Here is a 23,494-nt window from a genome sequence, read left to right as displayed (position 1 = left end):
TCGTCAAGGTCCTCGCGTCCCTCCCCTCCCGCCGCCGTCCAGCCTCGGTTTCCCACCTCCCTTTCCCTTTGCCTTTAGCCCGCGGTTGCCCGCGCCGGCCGGTCGGGCCCGGGACTCAGCTGTCACTTTACTTTTGCGCGCGCACCTCACCGGACCCCGCGCGGGCACGCGCCGGCGGGGGCGGGGCGAGAGCGCAGCGCGGGCGCGCGGGCGCGTCACCGCGAGGCCGACGTGGGGCTCGCGCTGTCGCGGGCTCTCGGGGCGGGCAGGGCGAGCGCGCGCTTGGGAGGGGGCGCGCGCGGACGGCCGGGTGGCGGCGGCGGCGGCGGCGGCGGCAGCGGCGGCTCGCGGAGGCGGCGGCTTCACTCCGGGACTCGGCGTCGGAGCCGCGGCTGGAGCGCGGGCGGCGCCGCGAGGTGAGTGGGCGCGGGCGGGCGGGCGTGGCCGCGGCCTGAGCCGCGGCGTGGGGCACGCGGGGACCCCACGCGGCGAGGGGCAGCCCGGCGAGATCCCCGCCCCCGCCGCGGCCTCGGCTCGGGCTCGCGCCCGCGGCCCCGCAGGCCTCCCTGGCCCTGCGCGTGCCCGCCGGGGCCCGCGCGCCCCTCCCCCTCCCGCAGAGTGTGGCCCTTCCTCCGCCCTCGAGGACCCCTCCCCTCCCCTCCCCGCCCGCGCTCGCCGCAGCCGGGAACTAAGTCTCCGCAAAGTCCAGGATGGATGTCGCGGTGCAAAGTGCCCGGCTGTCCCGAGCTCTTCCCTAATTGCATAATTGCTGCACGAGGTGTCCGTGCGGGCGAGGGCCCGCCCAGGAGCACCGGCTGGGTGTGTGCGTGATGCCCCGGGGTGGGGGGCGTCGCACTGGTCTTTTGTAATGCCTGGTGCTTGGCACAGTTTGGCTCCGAAGCCGGTTTTCCTCCGGCTTCTCTGCAGCCCCCACTGGCCTGATTGGAAACTGGATTTCCCCCTGTCCTCTCCCCCCAGCCCCCCTCCCCCTCTTCGCTCCTAATGTTTTGATCCATTTACCCTTTTCCCATTCTAATGAACATAAAGCCTGGCTTCTTGGTGGCTCTTTTCCCACGACTAACCAGAAATGCCCAATCCATCTTCCCTAAAGGAAATTAAGGCCGCATTAGAGACATCATCACCCTGGGCTCGGTGGCTCTTGGACCCATTTGCTGGTTTGCAGGACTCTGATACCGCCACCCCTGTATTGTGTAATTTTGAGGGTCTGCGCGAGTGTTTCCATGTCAAAGTACAAAAGGATGTGCCAGGACTTACCTCTGATTACCTTACTGTTCAGGAAGATTTTTAAAAGCTCGTCTTAGTTTTAAATCCTTGGATTTTTGAAAAGCACGCTCTGGAAATGTGATAATCGAATTTGAATCTTGGGAATCTAAATATTTGTCTTTACTCAGGCAGTTGGGATGCTCCTGGGCGCTTTGCCGTTTCGTATGTGGGCGATGATGAAGATGGAGTGTTTTCATATGTCATACCTTGAGCTGTTTCCCCTAGGGAACAGCTCACTTCCCCCCAATCAGGTGCTCCTCTGTTGTTTTCCCCCATACATATCTTTTCAGTCATTTGAAAAGCTGGATAGCGCTACATGTTCGGCATGTAATATAAAATATTTTACATTTTGGGAAAGAAATCCCAAGTAGGAAAACTACAAGATGCCGATGGCAAGTTTTTTCAAGTTTTTTTTCCCCTTTTTTTTTAAATCATGACGTTTGATGAAGAGTAATGTGGACTTGACTATTGCTGGTTTCATCAATGGGATTTTCAGATAGATCCTTTTGTTATGGAACAGGTGAATTTCACTCACTATGCTGGTAATTTATAGAGTATAATCACAACATAGAGTACCTATCAAAGAAAGCTTAGAAAATTAGTGTGTGTAAATTCTTAATTGTAAATTGTTTTTGGAAAATCCACCGTATTATTTTATGTTTAGTTAGGAACTAAGGTTCACATTGATTCTGAAGTAAAATACCACTTTAGGAATCTTAAAATCTTTGAAACTGTTATTAGAGGACATATTTGTGTGTAGAGCCCTTGAATCTAGCTTCCTTTAGGTTAGGTAATTGTATGGAATTAGATCTTTAGGAATTAAATTTAAAGTGCCTGTAAAGATAATATTTAAAAGTTTTTATTCAGGGACTTACTCATTTATACTTTAGAGAAACAAGTCATCAATTTTATACATATAGTTAATTGGAATGATCTATAGAGTATTATCTTTCATAAAAGTTAATTGTGCCTGAGTGTGCAGTCACTTTGTCCCATATTTAATTCTGTAATCAAAGATTCAAGAAACACTCGGCAGACAATCCTTTCATTCATGATATTTGAAAAGGTGGTGCAAAACTTTTATTTTAAATGATTTAATAAGGATTATCAGTGGCCTCAGGTGGACTTGTCAGTTGTAGGTCAAGTTTTGGATGAAATAAGGTATCTTAGATGAAAAGTGTGAATAATTTTTTAGCTGTAAAGCTGTAGGAATGTTGCTCCTATCTAGGCATTTAGACACATTCTGTGGTGATGTTTTGGATTGAACCCAGGCCTTCACATATATGCTGGGCGCATACTCTACCATTGAGCCACACCACCCAGGCCTTTCACTAGTAGTTTCAGTAGCTTAATCTTCTGGTATTCTGTAGTAGTTTTTGAAATTTCAGCCTCAGATTATGGTATTTTAAATCACTGAGTAGTCTATTCAGTAGTTATATAGTTGACACATTCTTAGGTGTATGTAAATGTACTTAAAGAATTCTGAATGGAGTGTGTGGTTTTATGTCTAACTCAGTACACAACTATGGCTTGACATAGCAGTCATAGCTGTGGCTTCTGTGTAAGGTAACTATTCTTCTGTGGCTCCTGTGTTTGCCGTGTGATAGATTGCCTCAGGTTTAGGATACATAAAACAATTTTTCACCCATTTCACATCTCTTAAAAATTTCCTAGCTGCATCTTTGCCCTAGAGCATCTAACCCCAGGAGTGCTTCTTTCTCCTTCCCCGTATACCTGCTCTGTCTAGCATGCTATAGTGTACGTACTCAACAAGGTTTTTAACTTTTTGTAGACTTGAACTCAAAGAAGCAAGCTGAAAAAGAATACTGATATTAAACCCAATAATAAGAAGCTTAAAGGCAAATAAAAAATGGCAGAAAACCCAAGAAATACACTCAGACTTTTAGAGCTAGATGTGAGACATACTGATATAAAATTTCAGTATTCTATTAAGTGACTTTGTTGCTCATAAAAGGTGCCATAGCCACGGAGAATGATGGTCTCCGTTTACAGAAGGTAGGAGGGCAGTACGGTTTGAGAGCTGTCTGGACAAAGGAGCTGTTAGGGCTGAGGGTGACGATGTGATGTGTGGTGTCTTTTGATGCTCATCTCTGTGCTTCCTGATGCTCCCAGGCCTTTGCTGTACATATTTGTCTTATAAAAAGAAGTCTGTCCTATAAAACTTTCAGTCTGCTGAAGGCCTGTGTTAAAAAGCCACCGTGGCTTTGAGCAAACTCTAGGTTGAGCTGAGGATGATGAATGAATGTCGATCAGTTATTGGGTCATGCCTTTGGACTAGGTAATGATAGTAATATATTGTGTTTTAAGTGAGGCTTTTATTTTGGTATGCACTGAAGCATACTCTTGGCCGTATCAGGAACAGTTTTATTTCAAAGTCTTAATTTAAGAGTAACCAAAAAGGGTCATTATCAAGAGGAATTTAGATAAATCTCTCTTTATCTCTCTCTCCTGTCTCTATGGTGTGTGTGTGTGTGTGTTTTGATGATGATGATGGTGGTGGTGATGGTGGATGGTGATGACAATAGTCACAGGAAGTCTCATTTTTCTTTTTCTTTTTTTTCTTTTTTGATTTTTTTCTCTGTATTGTTTTGGAGGCTGTCGGTCCAGCCCGGCCTCAAACTCAGAGATCCGCCTGCCTCTGCTTCCCGAGTGCTGGGATTATAGGCGTGCGCCACCACCGCCCGGCAGGAAGTCTCATTTTTCAAAGACTTGTCTGAACCTTAGCTACATGATACCCAGAATGGTTACTGGTGGTTTGAGGCCCTGTAGAGTCTGGGCATGGGTTTTGTCAGCTCAGTTCTGGGTCTGTCACTTTGCTGGGTCAGACAGGATGTGATAGTAAGGATCAAGCTGGGGCTGATTATGATGGAATGAGATTGGAGAAGGGATATCTTCTTTACTCAGTGCATTTTCGGGTCTGCCATCTAGGTTATAACAACTACCTAGGTATCAAGGTATTGAGGAAATTGAGTTGGTAATCGGAGCTGCTCCAGGAGCATGAACCCAGAGCAAAGTGAATTTCCAACCATGAAGGCGATTTCCTCCAGACTGGGGAAAAAATGAATCCATCAGTGTCTCAGTACAGTCTCTATCTCTTGTGAAACATGGTTGCTTAGTGGAGCTGGGTCAGTGCCCACACCCTCCTAAGCCTCGGTTCTTGTTTGGAATCACGTGGCCTCTGTTCAGTTATCACAAAGGTTACTTAAAACAATTTCCCAGCTTAGAGGATTTTAACCTTGGCTCAGCTCTGAGGATGTAATCGATTGGATGTGTGAGTGGCAGTGCCCCCGTTTCTCAGCCCTGGGCCCTTTTGTGATGACTTGCCAGGACACTTTGCAGGTCTGTCTACCTGTCCAGACTTCTCATAGCTGAGCACAGAGTGCTTAGCCCAGTGCCTGTGAAAATTGGGCTCTCGATCCTTCTTCTTTCTCCCTCGTTTTAAAAGATTGATTTATTTTTATTTTCTGTGTGTGATTGTTTTATTTGCATGTATGTCTTTTCACCACATATGTGCCTGGCATCCAGGGAGGTCAGAGAGGGTGTCGTATTCCCTGGAGCCGGAGTTACAGCCCATCATGAGCTACCTTGTGGGAGCTGGGAATGGAGCCCAGGTTCTGTGCAAGAGCAGCCAGTGCTCTTAACTGTTGAGCCATCTCTCCAGCCTCTTCTGGTTTGTCTTACGCCAGTTCTTTTGAGATGCATTTCACCTTATAAAGTTAGCCTCCTCCATTTGTGTGTATACTGGAGCCTGAACTCTGCTGAACATGCACTCTGCCCAAACTATACCTCCACCATCTTGAAATGCACAGCTCAGCCTGGGGGTTGTTGGTAGCTCAGGGGTAGAGCGCTTGCCTAACACTATGGGACCCTGGGTTCTGTCCTCAGCACTACAGAAACGAAGCAGAGCCACGCTGAGGCTTTTCTGCTCTGACCTCCACTTAAGAACATTGTCACCCACAGGCATGGTTCTGCTCAGTAAAGTCACTTCCCTTTACTCTGTCTCTGTCCCCTTGCATTTACCTGTCTGGACATTTCTTACAAATGGGCTTGTGCATGCAGTCTGTGGTCCTTGTGGCTGGACTGACTTCTCTCACTTAGCATAAAGATTCGGGGTCTTCCTGCTGAGGCATGGCGATGCCGGACTTCATTCCTTTTTGTGGCTGAGGTAGATTGTCATGTGGATGAACCATGTTTTACCCATCAGGTGGTGAACATTTGAATTGTTTCCACTTTGTATCTTGTGAATAAAATTGCTACCAATATCTGTGTCTAAGTTTTACATAAGTTCCTAGAATAAAACCTTTGGCAACCCCCAGAGTTATTTGTTTTGTAAATAAGCAACTCCCATTTTTGTACCTAATTTTACTTTTGTTTCTTAGTCTCATTTTCTCTCCATTCTTCATGTACCTTGTTGTGGTCCCCACACAGCAGACTAAGTGATACTCGTCTTTACTCCAAGGTCTAAAATGTCCACTGAGGCACAGAGAGTCGACGACAGTCCAAGCACCAGTGGAGGGAGTTCCGATGGAGACCAGCGGGAGAGTGTTCAGCAGGAGCCTGAGCGAGAGCAGGTCCAGCCCAAGAAAAAGGAGGGGAAGCTATCCAGCAAGACAGCTGCCAAACTGTCCACCAGTGCCAAAAGGTACCCAGCTGCTGGCAGCTTTGGATTTGCTTTCAAGTTATCACCTTAAACTCACATTTTCCCTCCTATTTAGTCATTTTTCCGGGATGAAGGTCATAGAGTTTACAGGTGTCCCCCACCTTAATATAATTTTTAAATGTGTTTTTAATTGTGAAAAACTTTTAAAAGCCAATTTAGAGTCATGGCATATTATAAAATCTGTACTCATAGTGCATTGATATATTTCTATCTTGTAAGAAAAACATGAGCAGGACATTTTAAAAGTATAATTTGATTTATGGTTATTTGATCATGAATATGCTTTTCTGTTCAGTAACACAGAATAGACATTGAGAATCTCTTGACTGAGGCTGGGAGTGGGGAGATGGCTGGAAGTGCTTGCTGCTGAGTCTGGATTAACATCACCCATATAAAAACTGGGTGTGGTGGGGGCACATCTGTAACCACAGTGCTGTGAGTGGGGGGGTGGGAGGGAGGGAGGGAGTGTGTGTGTGTGTGTGTGTGTGTGTGTGTGTGTGTGTGTGTGTGTTGGACACAGGTGAATTCCTATAACTCACTGGCCATCAAGCCTTTTCCAGTCAGTGAGCTCCAGGTTTAGTGAAGAGATTCTGTTTCAACAACAACAAAAAACAAACCAGGATGAACAAGGAGTGATAGGGGAAATAACTGATGTCAAACTCTGGCTTATACATTCATGCACGTGTGCACATGCTCTCTCTCACACACCCATGCATACACACTCATGCACACACACACACATCTATTGAAGCACTTATTGAGTGACAATTTGTTTCTAATCCTCCCCGTTGGTAAAGTCAGAAGTGCTAGTGATGACGCATCTTGATTTCATTTCATTAGGTGGGGGTTGGTCTTGATGCAGGGTTCCCCTCTCCCTAGAGAATGGCTAGATCTGGAAAGGAGGGACTTGGATGATGCTTTGTCGCTACTTCAGCCTCTTAAAGTGATTGGCGTGTTGGTGGGCTTAGAGAGAATCTGCTTTGATAACATTATATTATAGTCTGGTGCTTGGAAGAAAATTTGAAAGGCAGATTACATTCAGTGGACTCAAGCTTGCTTGTGATTTTATGCTCTTTAATACCTTTTTAAAGAATAAAAATGGCAAATAGGAAATGTAAGTATTAATTTAGCTTCCTTCTCACACATGTAGCTTCAGGTACAGGGAACTCTTTGTTGAATGATGGCTTTATAAGCCATTGCTTTGAAGATATGAATTAGGGAACTCCTTTCCTAAAAACCAAAGACTGTGTGCCCTTCTAACTGCGTTCTATCCACAGGCCTGGGATGAACCTTTGTAGACCCTCTGGTGAGAGTAATGGTGACTGGTCAGTGAGACATTCATACTAACTAAATGCAGGGTATCCAACCCTTGATATCATGTTGTGACGCTGTGATCTACAAATGTTTTGGGCCACAGTCATAGCTGTCATAGATGCAGGCAGCCTGTGTACTCCTGCATGAATATTCACTTTTTCCTTGCCAGGATCTCTGACCATTGTTGAGAGAATTATATAAAGTCAGATAGCTCTAGATATTTACCAGTTTAAACTGGAACATGCTGGGGTGGGAAATCATTTCTTTTTGCTGTTACACTCCATGACCAGGGTGACTTTCTTCTCCTAAGGAATAGTTCAGACATCTACTCCTGCCAAGTGGGACTAGGGTAGGGAGGATAAGAAAGGTCAGGGGTGGAGAAATGTAACACTGGGTAAAAGCTGGCTTGGGGAGGATGGGTAAGACTGTCTAAATCCAGATCTTTTGCAGTTGCACCTAAGAACTCTCATCCTGCCCTGAGCTGGTGACGCTGAGATTTCCAGAGCTGCTTCAGGCAGGGGAGAGAGGACTAGGCAGGTCTGTGGGGTGCAGTCCTGCTTATCTGTCTGCATTCCCTATGACTGTTAATCACCAGAGACCTCCCCCTTTTCTATTTGGGACTATCCCTACCAAAGAAAAAATCCCCAAGACAGGGAGGTGTGCTGTTTAATGCACCTTTTCACTAATTTATCACAATATTTTAGAAAGCACACTCTAATGATTTCATGAAGAAATTATGGAAGAGAGACCCCCCTCTTTGTTTTGGTTTTTCGAGACAGGGTTTTTCAGTGTACAACAGGCTGTCCTGGAGCTCGCTCTGTTGACCAGGCTGGTCTCAAACTCCCAAAGAACCGACTGTGTCTGCCTCCGTGCTGAGATTAAAGGGGTGTGTGAAAGACCCTTTTAAATAGGGGATAAGACTGACTTTTGAGATAGTTTTCTGTGCCTAGTCCTGGCTTACATCCATTAGGAAATACTACTAATACTGCTGCAGCAAGAGGCATCTTTTAGCTGCTTCCTGGAGAAAACAGTCACGTCACTGGCAAAATCATTGAATCTGTGATTGATGAATTGTCTGTATAAGGTCCCCTGACGGGTTACCGGTGGCAGTATGTGAAGCCATTCACTGTTGGCTTTTCATGTAAAAACGCTGCTTGGTTGCTAAATTGTGGGGAAATTGAGGATCACGGAAGAGAAGTGGCCACCTTCACACCCATGCAGCCCTGGCCCTGTGCCTCCATAGACAGCTCACTCCTTGCTGTCTTAAAGCTTTGAGCTTGTCTTAGGGATGAGGCTTTCCTTCGGTACTGGGGTTCCAGTTAGGACCTAAAATAACATTTTAATTTGTATTTTAAAAACGGAAGAATCAATATTTAGATGGAAAGTCTGCCTGAACACTGTCATTCTGTGAGATAAACAGTTGCAGTAAAAAGCCTATATTCAAGAGGCGAGGTCTGCCTCGAGCCCAGGTTCTAACACTTCCCAGCTCTGTGACTTAGTATCTCTATCTGGTCACTTTCCTCTTGCTTCAGGGTGGGGATGTGTTTGAGATAGACTCAGACTGTGTAGACCAGGCTGGTTAGAAACTAAGTATAAAACCCAGCTGACCTTGAACATGAGATCCTCCTGCCCAGTATCCCAAGGGCTGGGATTACAGGTATACTACCATATCCAAAATGAGGATAACGGTGCCCTCCTCAGAGAGCTGTCTTGAATTTGTATTTTGCGTATAAGAAGTGCTTGAACACGGGTGTTGTCAGTTAGACCTCATGCCAGTTAACTGTCTGTGAGGATAGTTTTCAGTTCCATTTGGTGCAAACCTTGACACAGTGAAGCTGTTGTTAATCTCAGGGCTTAGTGTTGTTATTCTAGGGCTACTCAGATGTTGTAATTAACCTATTTTGTAGTAACTCAGGTAAAGTGCTTTTCACTTAGGGCTCAATTACTAAGTGAATTGTAATGCTAGAATTTTAAGATTAATAATTACTGTAATAAATCTACTATAATTGTAGAATAAATATATTGGAGAAATGCTTCCTTAAAATATCTCATTCTTGAGATATCACAAAACAGTGCTCTATACATTTCAGTATTGAAACAGGAGCACAAACTTTTGCCCTTTTTAGTCAAGAAGTAAGGTTGTATCTGTAACACATTCCTCTTTGAAAACAGTTTTATATTAAAGACTGGGGTGTTCCTACCACAGTTGCTTCTCTTGAAGTGTCTACACTGCTCTGTGATATTTGCAAATATGTAGTTGGACAGTTATATGATGTCTAAAATGACAAATGTATACAGTTTTGATTAAATCACTAGTCAGTTCCATGGAACATCTCTTTTGAGGTCCTCACAGAATTGACTCTGTCTCTTTCACATTGGTATTTCAATAACTATGAATTTTAAATCAGATTTATGTCAAATTAGTTTTGCTCAGAGCTGACATTGTAATGTTACTGGACTTACAATGTGGTACCATTCTAGGAGTATTTGGTTTTCAACTTCGTGTTTTTGTTAGGCTGAGAGGTAGATTTCAGTATATCTCAGTGTGATCTTTTGTTCTCTGCTGGGCTTGTCAAAGTTTGCTTGTAATGACTGTTTTCTTGCCATGTACATTTTAAAGCTTTTTCCATGTTTTTTGGTCGGCAGACATTTTACAGTTGATGCACACACTTAATTGATGATGTGTCCTAAGTCAGTGGTCACTTAAAAATGACAGGTCCATGGTACTTATCAGCATCCAGAATTAAATTCTAGGCTTATGTGCAATGGCAGTTGTTTTTTCTAGAGACTGTTTTAAAATTATGAAAATAAAATTAATGTGATGTTCTCTTGAGAATAAGCTGTCTGGGGCAGGAAATGCTTAGCCCGTTGGGAGTGCTGGTGTGTCTTACAGCATGCTGTCTGGGGGGAGTGGAGAAGTCCACATGTGAGGGCTGGAAAGGTGGCTTGGCAGGAGAAGGAGGCCCCGGTTCCGGTCTCAGCACCGCGTCAGGCTTACTGTAACCACAGTGGCAGGAGATCCGGCATCGTCACCTGGCTTCCTTGGGAGTTTGCACACACATGGCTTACACATATATGGGCATGCACAGAAATAAAAGTAAAATAAAATATCAGGTCCAGCTTTGGTAGGCAGAGGCAGGTGGGTGGGTCTCTGTGAGTTCTAGGCCAGCTAGGCACTACACAGTGAGGCCTCAGCTGCTGTGGCTCCTTCTCTGCCTGTGAGCCCAAGTATGCTTGCTGTGCCGTGCCCCGGGTGAGTGAGTGAGTGAACTTTCTTTAGCTCCAGGTTTGTGTGTGTGTGTGTGTGTGTGTGTGTGTGTGTGTTATATGTACATACTGCTTCATTTTTCTGAGGTGTAGTCACACATCCTCCGTCCTCTCTAATTTTAGTTCCTCAGTTGAGTCCGAAAGAATTATGATTGCTAAGCACCCCCTCCAATATCTTCTTATTTAAAGATTAAAAAACAACCAATAGCCTCCCAAATTGATAGCGTGCTAGCGCTACGCATGCGCTCCTGCAACACAGCATCATGTTAAGCCAGGTAACCTGGCAAACAGGTAAACTTGGCTCTGGCTAAGTGTGTGCCCTTGCTGACATGCCTGTCAGAGAATCTAGGGTTACATCATACTGGATGACGGGACTTGGAAATACAGTCAGTTGTCTTGTAGACTTAAGGCTAAGACAATTGTCTGTTAGAAAGTCACCTTGTAGTTTGCCTTAGAAGGTTGTGGTCTCAGTTTTTCTTCTTGCGTATGTGCAATACCCAGCCTTAGTTTCCTAGCCCGCAAAAGAGGACAGATGAAGCAGTAATAGAGAATTCTGTGTGATTTGTTTCATTCTCTCTTACTGGTCTAAGATCATCACGTGAAAGGTACACTTTAAGGGTGAAGTACTGATATCTTTTCATTGTTTCTCACCCTGGGGACACTACGTGAAATAGCTCTCTCCGTTACTCCTTATTCAAGTCAGAGAAACTTAGTAGATACCGCAATCACAGTTTTTGGAGATAGAATTGGATTGCTGTCATTTAATACAGCAGGACACCTTGTAATTGTCTAAATAGCAATTCTTTGTGTAATCCTTTCTGTCAAGAGAAACAGCCATTCTTAGGTAGTGGTAGCTCAAAATACATTGTAATATATTGACTTATTGCTTGGAGCTGTCGAATTTATCAGCAAATTACTTTTTGTATTGAATAATATATGGAACATGTATGCAGGGAGAGAAGTCTGGGTTCTTTTGGGGAATTCTCTGACAGGAAATTAAGATTTTTGTCATTTTTTTTGGTATTTTCATTTGAAAATACTAAATGAGCATTTGAAAATCCTAATAAGTTCTTTTAGGTTAAAATAATTTTCAGCTGGATATGGCTGGTACAAGCCTGTACTCTTAGCACTTTGGAGTGTGAATTCAAGGTCATCCAGGCTGCATGGCTATACTGTGTCTCAGATACAGGTTTCTTTCATTTCCTAGTGTTAAAGATAGTTTATAGAAGTCACTTGTGGGCTGGAGGGATGACTCAGAGTATAACAGCAGGAACTGTTCTTGAAGAGAATCTGAGTTCGGTTCCCAGCATCCATAAGAAGCAGCTTGCTTACAATTGTCTGTCACGCTAGCTCCAAGGGATGGGATGCTACCATCTCCATAGACATCTGTTAATGTGCATGGACATAATTAAAAACTAAATAAATGTTTTAAGAAGTCACACATCTCTCAAAACACATCACCCAAGGTAGGGAATTTTCTTCTTAATGGGAAGCAGTGATATTTTTGGCCATCCCTCTTCCCTCAGTCCCAAGAATTTTGATTTAAGATTTTTTTATGTGTATGGGCATTTTTCCTGCATGTTTGTCAGTTCCACATCCATGCCTAGTGCTAGAGGAGACCCAGCGAGGCTGTCAGATCACTGGAATGGGGTCCTAGACAGTCGTGAGCTGTCATGTGATTGCTGGCTACCAAGCCCAGGCTCCTCTAGAAGAGCAGCTAATACTATTAACCCCTGAGCTGCCTCTCCAGTCCTAGTCTTGACGGTTTTTGAAGAAACCTTGTGGAATCTATGATTTAACTCTTCTGTTGTTTTTTAAAATTTAACTTTAAATATACTTTTAAAAAATTTGTTAAATCTTGATATCTTGCTCTGAAATTTTAGGATTTAGTTAGCTTACCTATTCCTCTTCTGTTCTTTGAAATTAAAAATAAAAAACCACAATTGGTTGTTTTTACATTCTAAAGAATATATCTAAACTTTTATTTACTTCATATTCCCATAGCATTTATTGGTTCCCACTTTGACAAATTGAGATACTAATACTGTAATTGTGTGACTTAGTCCCTGCTGCTCTCATTGACCTGTACTGGGTTTTTTGTTTTTAAGATTTGCTTATTTTTACTTCATAGTTTTAAGTTTTGCTTTCTCTTGGGAGGTCAGAATAGGGCATCAGATCTCCAGAAACTGGAGCAACAAATATTTGTGAAGCACCTTGTTGGGTGCTAGGATCCAAGGTCCTCTGTAAGGGAAGTGAGTATTCCTAACAGCAGAGCTGTCTCCCCAGCTCTCTGTGCTGGGAATTATTAGCCATAATTAATTTTGCATCCTTAAGAGTCAGCGTTTGTGTTTACATGGTATAGTGCAGCTGCAATCTGTCTTCTGTGAAGTCTGTTAGAGGTTGACCAGTTTGCATGGGTGTGGATGGTCAATGCTAGGCCAAATAGCACAGGGGAGTTAGATTTCCTGCAAGCCCAGCTGATTCCTAGGCTGCACATTAAGTCAGATCATGTAGACCAGTAGATCAACCCCTTCACATAACATGCCATTTGATTAAAAATATATTGCATTTAAGCTTCCTTCATACTTGATTTATGATTTTCTTACATGAATTTCTTTTCCTATGGGGATTTTAATTTTGTATTTTTCTGTGGCTGAATCTTTTATTCATCACTTTTAAGTTTTTCTTGCTTATTTATTTATTTATTGGTGGTACTGGGATTCAAACCCAAGGCCTTAGATATTCTGGGGAAATGCTATTCCAAAGAATTATACCTCCATCACTTTTGAAACTTTATTATGTTTTTATACATTCTAAAGCTTCCTTTCGCCATTTACAGCCTGCACGGTTTATTCCCTGTAGGTCCTTTTCCTTTGTAGTTTATTCTCAGTCATATTTGTACTCCACTTTCCCGAATGGGCGATGTGAGGCTGTGAGCTCTAGCCTGGACTCCCCCACTTCACATTGAAAGTCTGATGCTTCTTTTTAGGCTTTTGATACTTGTTGTTTTTGATTTATACTTGTTCATATGCAAATGGAAATTACAGAGGGTTAAAGATTAAAGATAAAGGGATCATCAAGTTTATGTTCGTTAGCCTCTTCACTTTATAGAACAGGAAACTGAGGCACACACAACAGGTGAGCGCTGTGTCTTTGCTTGTTGTCTACAGCTAATGGCCTAACGGGGAATGGAAATGAAAGTTTTTTTAGTTTATCGGCCTTGATCTCTGTCATAATGCCTCAACCCTGAGTGTGGATTAGAGACATGAACGTTATGTCTGTGTTGATGTTTCTTTAGGAAGTCAGTAGCAGTCCTGTGGGAGGAATCATGTTTACTTTAGTAGTTCCAGTTGTTGGCTTAAAATATATATAGGAAGAGGGTTGGCAAGCTGGCTCATCAGACAAAGCTTTTGCTGCCAAGCCTGACAAGCTGAGTTTGATCCCTGGAATGCACAGGATGGAAGGAGAAAGCTATTCTCCCTGGTTGTCCTCTGACCTGTGTGTGTGTGTGTGTGTGTGTGTGTGTGTGTGTGTGTGTGTGTGTAAAGGTTTACAAATAAGTAAATGTAAACAAAGATATAGAATGAAATAGTTTAAACATGAGTGTTTGTTATTTAAATCTTTTTAAGGTACTTTAGTTAGCTGTCACTCATACACTATCTTAATCATCCAGCTCTGCAATAATCTCACTTGTAAACGAAACTGCTTCTGAGAGTGCTTTATTTGTTTTAACAAAACCTAAGTTTAGTAAGGTATGAACTCCATAGATAAGAGTGCCAGGGGTATTCCAAAATCAGTGGGTACCGCTAGTTTCTCTCCATGCACATAGGATGTTAGGTGTGGTCACAAATCAAAGTAGAGCACTATGCATGAATGGGTGGTGGGTGTAGCTCATTGTAGCTGTGTTTAGCATCTGTGAGTTCCTGGTGTCCGTTCCTGGCAGCTCCCCCCAGCCCCCAATATCATGAGGATTTAGGCAAGTTTAAAAATACCTTTAATGCAATGACATTAACATATTTTGTGCAGTATTCAGGTATAATACACACAGTATTCAGGTATTTATAGCAGAAGGAATGAATGGAGTCAGGCTCGAAAGCTACAGCCTGCGGTGACCATTACAGGCGTCTAGGTCTCAGGTTGGAATGAGATACTTACATTTCTTATCAGTTGATTGGAACAGCCAGGATGCTTGATTCAACCTAGTATGTTCAGCTTGTTGTCCTATATGGGGGTGTTCCAAGACAGACCAGAAGTTAGAATTTGTATTAGACTTCTTAATGACCTCTAAATCACATGGCAGCTGTTTGTAATTCAACTCAAAATTTTGGTGAATGCTATTAATTTTTTTGTTATCTGAATCCCCAATTTGAAGTCCTACACTGGATCCAGCCACTTGTCTGTCTAGAAAGAGAAACTACATAAAATCTGTCAACTAGAAAAACTGATTGACTGATTTTGGCCCAGGCTGACTCTGAGAGTCTTCCCCAACCTTCCTTTGTCCTCCACAGCGTGGCCACCAAGAGTGGATAGAATAAAAGCCAGCAAGTATATGTGTGAGGGTTAGTTTTGGGCTTGGGCCACTGAACTCAGCAATGCTAGAGCTTTGGGGTGGGGTGGGATAGGGGTGAGGGCGTTTGCCATCGTTGTACCAGAGCTCTGTTCCCCCATTTTGTGGGTTGATGAAGCAGTAGAGTTGCTTCCACTATGGAATAATGGCTGGCATGCTGCTAGTGGATGGCCTCCTGTCACTCTGTGTGTGTCCGTTTTCAAAACTGGGAGAAAGGGCGTCTTTGTTTCTGTATATGGCACTTGCTGCAGGACTAGGGTTTCTCACTGAATACATGTGAGTGGGAGATGTTGCCATGCAAGTGCAGCCTTTGAAACAGGTTCTGCACAAAGATGTTTGAACATGATTTTCCTTGTCTTCATTTTAAAGAATTCAGAAGGAGCTCGCAGAGATCACGCTGGACCCTCCTCCCAACTGTAGGTAAGTACTCCAGTTTCCTTTCCTCGTCTATTTGGTAGAAGGTACATTTGGTTAAAGAGTGAAAACAGCGTGATGGCTTGGATGTAAGAAACTGGAGAACAGGGGTAGTGATGGGCTGTGTGCAGAAACTGAACATTGCAAGTGTGATTGCTGGAGTGGTGTTGTCCATAGTGGGGCCATGCCCTCCTGAGATGCTGGTGTTACAGAACAATGCATAGGGTTATCTCTCAATTGGAAGAGGTGTCTTGGCCTTAAATGATTTCTGTAATGACATAGAATGCAAGTATGGCTAAAATATTTGTTGTTTGATAGTTGCTCAGCCATTGGAAATTGATTTACAAAAGCACCAAAACTCTCACGAGGCTTTTTCATGCTTTATGTTATGTCTTTGGTTGTTGTTTGAGCTGAATAATGATGACTGGTTTGAAGCGGTAATAGTGAAAATTGTCTTCTTGTGATTACATTTCCCCCATTTTTTCTGGTCAGTGTTTTTTTGGAGGAAATAAAAGTATTTGCCCAGAAATGATTAATACACAGGTACATGGAGGAAGAAGAGAAAAATAACTTCCTGCCTGTGCTGGTCTTGGGCCAGCATGATAATTGGATAGTGGCTGTTGAGCTATTTTAAGGCCTTTATTTTTGCTTTGGCATGAGGTCAGTATTGGAACCAGGCCAACATGGAGTTTCCCTGCTTTAAGTTGATGGTCTCAAGCACTGGAGGTGAGAGGGCAGATTTCCCATGCTGATCGCAGCTGAATTTATTTAGTACAATTCTGATTCTGCTTGTCTTATTTTCATGTGAAAACGAACCTTTTGCAGATGGTCATTTGGATGTGTGGGTCCCTGGTGACTTGCTTCAGTTTGTGAGAAGTTCTGGTGAGGGCTATGCATGCGGTGACTCTGTCTGGTTCTTTATGAACATCATGTACCATGCACAGACTTACAGGGCAGCATTCAAAGACTGTGCCCGTGAGTGAGGCTTTCTTTGTGTTAGGCAAGACTACTTAGAGTCTGAATCTGTCATGCTTGTGACTTAGAGTACAGTTGCCTCAGGTGACAGAGATTGCATGGGGAAAAACTCCAGATGGAATTAGGTTTTGAAAAGAATTCTGTTCTTTCATGGGATACCGTTTGTTTTAATAGTGTTACTCTTTTATTTAAACTAAAAAATAAACTATTTCAGCATATATACTTTTGTACCTTTAAAAAACAACTGATTGGTAAATGTATGAACTTCCTATTTTTGCTTGAATTATCATATATTTGATTGATTCATAGTAAATCCGTCCATCGGTATTTCTTTTTGTGGCACTGGGGATGGATCTTGGGTCCTTGGTTATGATAGGCAAGCTCCCACCACTGAACTACATCTCATTGTTTTGTTGAGACAGGATCACATTATGTAGTACACACTGGCTTTGAACCCTTAATCTTCTGCAGCCTCCCTAGCACTGGGATTATAGTCATGAAGCACTGTGCTCAGTTTACCCCATTAGAGTTCATTGAAAATGTGGTTAGTGTCTTTATAAGAGAAGTAAGAGGATGGTTAACTTCGGTTTGTTTTTGGCCAGAGCTGACAATAGCTTTGTGGTTGACCTTTTTCTTTTCCCTTGGTTTTTCGAGACAGGATTTCTCTGTATTGTTTTGGAGCCTGCCCTGGAACTCACTTGGTAGACCAGGCTGGCCTCAAACTCACAGAGATCTACCTGACTCTGCCTCTCAAGTGCTGTGATTAAAGGTGTGCGCCACCAACGCCTGGCTTTTTTTTTTTTTTTGTGGTTGACTTTTAAAAGATATATATGGTCTACTGACTAAGGAACTAACTTACAACAATATAGCAAATTAACAGAAGAGCCCTTCCCTGAATCTGCATTCAGCTCTCATTTCTGAAGAAATCGCTTGTTTATTATTTTACACATCAGCCACAAAGTCTTGTCTTTTGATTCCAGGGTTAGTCAACTCTCACAGACGCAGATATGAGGGAATGCCTGGGGGTCTCCTTGTTCAAGCAGACAGGGAGGGGAGGAGGATTTATGTATGCAGTGTCTGGCAGTGGCAGGGATCACTTTGCGTTTAAGAGTGTGTTGTAATCCCATTTTCTGAGATATAATCAAACATTACACAACTTAGTCTGTCTATCGGGTTAGATATGGAGGCTCAGAGTTTTGATGCATATTTTAGCATGATGCTTAGTTAAGAAACACTAGGAATCATATTGAAGGGACAAACATACTTTTTAACTATCATGTAGGCCTTTAGTGAAATATCTATTCCCTCACCCTAGTTACATATTCAGTGGAGACAGCCATGTTTGTGTGAACCATTTCCAGAGGAAATTACCTTGTATGGTATTGGTTCACTCCACCCCACCCTATGGGTTTTGAATGAACCTAAATCTTGCTTTATCTTTTTGGTAGTAAGGATGAAATACAGTGCTAAACATGTGATCTCCCTGTGAGCTCTCTGGTAATTATTTAAAAGAACACCCACAAGTGATTTAACAAGCTAAATTATTTTATGTAGGAAGCACATGTTTGCATGTGTTAAATTTTCTTTATATGTTTTGTTCTTGAGAAAGGTAAAAGTGAAATACATGTTTGTTTTTTTGTATATGTTTGCTTTTTCAGGTGAGTTAAACTTTTCCATTATCTGTAGTTCTTTTGTCTACATTGCAGTGTAAATGTTTCAAAACAATTTATTATATATCTAAGAAAAGGTTTTGCTTATAGAATTTGTCTGTGGGTCATAGCCAGAGAAAAGTATGCATCCCTTTTGAATGAGAATTTGTATGTGTGGTGTGAGACACAGTTTCTCTGGGTTGCCCGTGTACCATTTGTTAAAAGATAGGACTTTATCACTGAGTCACCTCCCTTCTCTGCCTGTCTCGCACTGTTTTCTGAGTTGGTGGACAAACTAATGGATTCTATTATGGTTTTTGCATACATAAATGCCATTTTACTTTGTTCTAACTTGTCCCCCTCTCCTACGTGCCCCTCCCAATGGTTCCTTTTCTCAAAGTCATTCCTACTGTTTTCTACCACATAGATCCCAGATCCCTTTATTTTCTCTCACCAAGATATTTCCCCAACTCCACTCAGGATTCCCTTTTTTTTGTTTGTTTCATAGCCTACAGGCATGTATGTGCATGGACACAGACACAGACACACACACAATTTTAAATCTAGGTTCTGTATGTGAGAGAACATGTGGTTTTTGAGTCTGTACACACCACTTGATGTAATAATTTCCAGTTCCGTCTATTTTCCTGCAGATGTTATGATTTCGTTTTACTTTACAGCTGAGTAAAATTCCATTGTGTGTGTGCGCCACACTTTCATTAGCCACTCATCTGTTGATGGACATCTAGGCTGCTTCTTCCCTGACTGTTGTGAACGGAACAGCAATAAATGCAGATGTGCAAGTTGTTTTGGAGTCCCACAGTTATACTCTAGTGGCACAGCTGCTTTGTATGGTAGTTCTAGCTGTAAATTTTATTTTTGAGGAACTCCATACTGTTTTCCATACTGGCTATACCAGTTTATCTTTCTACCAATAGTGAACAAGGTTTCCTTCCCCCCTATATCCTCTCTGGCATTTGTTCTCAAAGTAATGGACATTCTGCCTAGAGTGACCTGGGATCTCAGAACAGTTTTAATTTGCATTTCCTCCCTGGCTAAGTGTGTTCAACACTTTTTTTTCAAGTGTTTATTGGCCATTGTATTTATTCTTTTGAGAATTGTATTTTCAGCATCTTAACTTGTTTATTAATTGGATGATTTGTTGTTTAATTTTTGCTGTCCTTTATATATTCTAAACATTCTCTGTCTGATGTGTGTAGTTGGCAGAATTTTTTTCTCATTCTATAGCCCATCTCTTACTCTTAAGAACATTTTTGTTGTGATCCCATTAGTCAACCCTTGGGATTATTTCTTGTGCTTCTCATGAATTGTCTGGACACCCTTGTTGGAATCACTGGGTTGTAAATATAAAGCCTTATTGCTGAACTCTGTTCTTTCTGTGTGTGTGTGTGGGAGGGTGTGGTTTTCTTATGCCAATAACACACAGTCTGTTTAGTGTGCCTTCAGTAAGCTTAAACCAGAGCCTGTCATCCTCCAGCTGGTATGCTTCTCATTATCTCTCCCCATTAGTTCAGGTTTTCTTAGTTGTCACCTCTTCTGTGACACTGTCTCACTGTAGTGATGAAGTGAGCTAGTTAATAGAGGAAACAGGATTTCCTAGGTCATTGTTATTGAAACAGTATGAAGGGAAGGTGTTTGCGTGCGTGCGTGCGTGCGTGCGTGCGTGTGTGTGTGTGTGTGTGTGTGTGTGTGTGTGTGTTTAGGTATACTCATGAGTGGATGTGTGCATGTTTCTTGAAGAAACATATTGTAGAACTGGAAGTCCCTGCAGTGTAAGAGGGATTCTGTGTCTACGTGGTTGTCTCTAGAAAGGGCATCCAGTTCAGAAGTCTCCTTGTCCTCACAGCTGCTTTTCCCTCCGGTTTCTGGAAGAACTGAATAGCAGTTTGTGGATGGTGAAGAATTGATTGATGTGTGAGATGTTTTGTCTTTTTATTGCTTGGAGCTTAAGTACCTTGCTCAGGGTTAAACAGATGAAAGCAGATGATTTGGATTTAATAAATCAAGTGATTTTTAATTAATATTTCTTATTCTTTGAACGTTTCATCCATTTATACGATGTGTATTGATCACACCCATCTACTACTCCTCCTCAACTCTTCCCAGCACCCTGACCCCACCTCCTTCCCGGCTGCATGCTCCCTTTTGATGGTTATTAATAACCCTGAGTCCTGTTATGCTGCACACCAGAACATGGGTGTATGCCCATCCCACATACCAGCAGCCACATCCCCAGAGGAGAGCAACTCCTTCCCTCGGCAGTGTCCAACTGCCAGCGGCTCCTGTGATGGACTGGTGCCCCTTCCCCATCCATGGTGGAGTTTTGACTGTCTTGATCTAGTGCAGACAACTCTGCCTTGAGCTGATGAATGCTACAGTCACATCATATCCAAAGTCTGCATCCCACAACTCTCCTCCCCAGCTGATATTGTTTCTGCCACATCTTCTTGGAGTTCCCTGAATCTTGGAAGGTTGATGGAGAGGACCCATCCACAGCAGTGCACTCAGAGTTATTCATATTCAGCATTGTGACCAGTTATAAGACTGCTTTAACCCTGCAAGAAGAAAATTCTTTGACCAAGGTTTAGAGTAGCACAGATCTATGACTCTAAGCATTTATAATAGTGTTTTACAGCATGATAATTTAGCAAAACAACAAGTTTGTTTTCTGTCTCTTACTCCCACCGCAGACCCATGACCACCTCAATCAAGGGCTTTTAACCTTACATTCCTTTAGGACAGTGGTTCTCAAATGTGGGTCTTGACCCCTGTGGGGAGAGGGAAGTATATCAGATATCCTGTATATCAGATGTTTACATTACAATCCATAACAGTAGCAAACTTGGAGTTATGAAGTAGTAGTGAAGTAATTTTACTGATGGAGGTCACCACAACATGAGGAACTGTAGGAAAGGGCCACAGCATTAGGAAGGTTGAGAACCACTGCGTTAAGGATTTAGATTTTTACTCTTGTTCCTTACCTTACTTTTTAGTTTTAAAGATGATCCCTTTCATTGCTGGCAGGAATGCATGCCCTGATCTCCTTTTACCTTTGCCTGGAGGCTGAGTTTTCAGCCAAGACAACAGCCAGCACATAGCCTTGCAGGGTGAGTGTGTTTTACAGGAGGGGCTTCATGGGTACATGTATGCTGCCTCTGACAACCGATGGGCACAGAAACCCTTTCCTCTCCAAGCTGCATTTGGTCATGGTTCTTCCCAGCAACAGAAACTTCACTGAACCAGGCAAATCCAGGGAGGCAGGAACTGAAGCAGGAACCACAGAGGCGCAGGGCTTACTGGCTGGTTCAGCTTGCTTTCTGTGAAGTCATCAGAAAAATGCTATTTTTCAAATCTTTCTTTAGACAGTATTTCTCTTTTAATCAGAATGCTGCCTGGTGAAAGGGGTTTAGTGACAATTACTGTTATGTTTTTGTTTTGCTTTTTCTGTTTTAAGAACATACAAGAATGAGCTTAAAAACTATATATTAAGTGATCACACGGGGATTGCATTTTGTAATGGATGTAGAACATTTTATTATTTAGGTGTTCACATACATAACTTAATTGCCTAAGTACTTTAGATGTAAAGTGTCATATTACTTTGTAATATGCAGTGTTTTAATTTGCAGAGTGCTTTGTGTTTTAAGCTATCCTGAAAACTATTTTTGTACATCTAAATTATTTCCTTCCAGTGATTATTATATTCACCAATTTCAATTTTTTAATCAACTGATCATAAATCTACTCTAAAACAAAGCTTCCTTTGGTATATTTTAAGAACAGTGTAAGTTTTGATTATTGCATTTGTTATTAAAACTTTTCTTTTGGACTATTTTTTAAAATATGAATTTATTTAGAATTATAAAATGGAATAGTGGGGTATCTTTACAGGGGTATCCAGGGCTTTATCTGTGCACAATCAGCAAATTATTCTAAAATGTCCCTGTGCTGGTTAGTTTCTGTTCACTGACACAACCTAGAATCCACTGGGAAGAGAGAACTTGAGCTGAGGAATTGCCTCCATCAGGTTGGCCTTAGGCGTGTTCTGATCAATGACTGATGTGAGGGGGCCCCGTGAGCAGCAGCGCCTGGGTAGGTGGGCCTGCACTGTCTAAGAAAGCAAGCTGAGCCAGCCAGTCAGCCGTGTGCCTCTGTGGTCCCTGCTTCAGTTCCTGCCTCCAGGCTCCTGCCTTGAGCTCCTATTCTGGCTTCCCTCTGAGATGGACTTGTAAGCCACATAAACCCTTTCCTCTCTCAAGTTGAGTTTTGTCATGGTTTCATACCAGCAACAGCAATCTAACTAGAACAGTCACTGAACCAGGCAAATCCACAAGCTAGACTCCATCTTCTGTTCTAGTACCCAGAGGTGGACTGGGTACATGTATGCTGCCTCTGACAACTGATGGGCACAGAAACCCTTTCCTCTCCAAGCTGAATTTGGTCATGGTTCTTCCCAGCAACAGAAACTTCACTGAAACAGGCAAAGAAGAAATGTGGTCACGATTTGAAATGACCCAAAGAAAAGGTCTAATCCTCAGGCAGGGGCCTCCTCCTGGACCTGCACCCTTCCTGAGAGGCCCAGGGCTGCCCGTTTGCCTGTGTTTGGGGTCCAGCTGCTTTGCACGCGTTGCCCACTTGGGTGAGAGGTCTTTTATTCGCCTGGTATTTCCGATCTTTGTGTGCAGATGATGTTCTGCATGAATGAGCAACAGGGAAACATGATTTCCTATCATGGGGAACTAGCAGGTGTGGGATGCTTCCAGCCTTGGAGGCAATGGGCATGCTTTGTCAGTGTTTTCCAATTTAATCTTTATGGTGGTCAGTTGAGGTTGGCATTAGTTTTAGACATAGTTTTACAGATAGGAAAACAGTCCCCAAGGACACCTCCCAAGTGACAGACCAAGGATTTCATCCTTGAGGTTTCTGACATCTTAGGTTGCTCTGAGGGCTTGGTTTGCTGTGTCCACAGAATTATCACATTATGATACACTCTCATTTGTGATAGAACTGTGTGATTTGAGGCCTGACATGGAGTGACCTAAGCTGTAAGTGGTGAAGTGTAAGAAGGTGATAGATGACACTGAAAGTATTGAAGGGAAGTGTTGGTCCAGAGCTGGTCCAGATGTCTGGGAAGTGGCAGGACTGTCCATTGCTTCAGCAGTGGGCATTGTGCTGTGAGGCTTAAGTTTGCTAGCACATGGAACCCAGCATGGACAGGCTTCGTGGTCTGCAGAAAGGCACTGCATAGCCTGAGTCTGCAGAAGTGGGGCAAGATGGAATGACTCGAAAAGCAGATCTGTGAGGGCGTGGGGGCCAGGCCCC

At 42.9% G+C, this 23,494-nt stretch overlaps 1 protein-coding gene across 1 annotated transcript in view; it reads left to right on the top strand.

The window, feature by feature from the left end:
* Nucleotides 1–316: 316 nt before the first annotated feature.
* Ube2e2 (ubiquitin conjugating enzyme E2 E2) overlaps nucleotides 317–23,494 on the top strand; it is a 288,237-nt gene continuing 265,059 nt past the window's right edge. The window contains exons 1-3 of the mRNA XM_040747649.1: nucleotides 317–416; nucleotides 5,765–5,947; nucleotides 15,483–15,533. Coding sequence (XP_040603583.1) covers nucleotides 5,772–5,947; nucleotides 15,483–15,533 — 227 coding nt within the window. The 5' untranslated portion in view covers nucleotides 317–416; nucleotides 5,765–5,771. The remainder of the gene's footprint in view (nucleotides 417–5,764; nucleotides 5,948–15,482; nucleotides 15,534–23,494) is intronic.

This window comes from Mesocricetus auratus, unplaced genomic scaffold (genome assembly GCF_017639785.1).
Source record: "Mesocricetus auratus isolate SY011 unplaced genomic scaffold, BCM_Maur_2.0 Super-Scaffold_100006, whole genome shotgun sequence".
NCBI lineage: Eukaryota > Metazoa > Chordata > Mammalia > Rodentia > Cricetidae > Mesocricetus > Mesocricetus auratus.
This window is presented reverse-complemented; position numbering and strand designations above follow the sequence as displayed.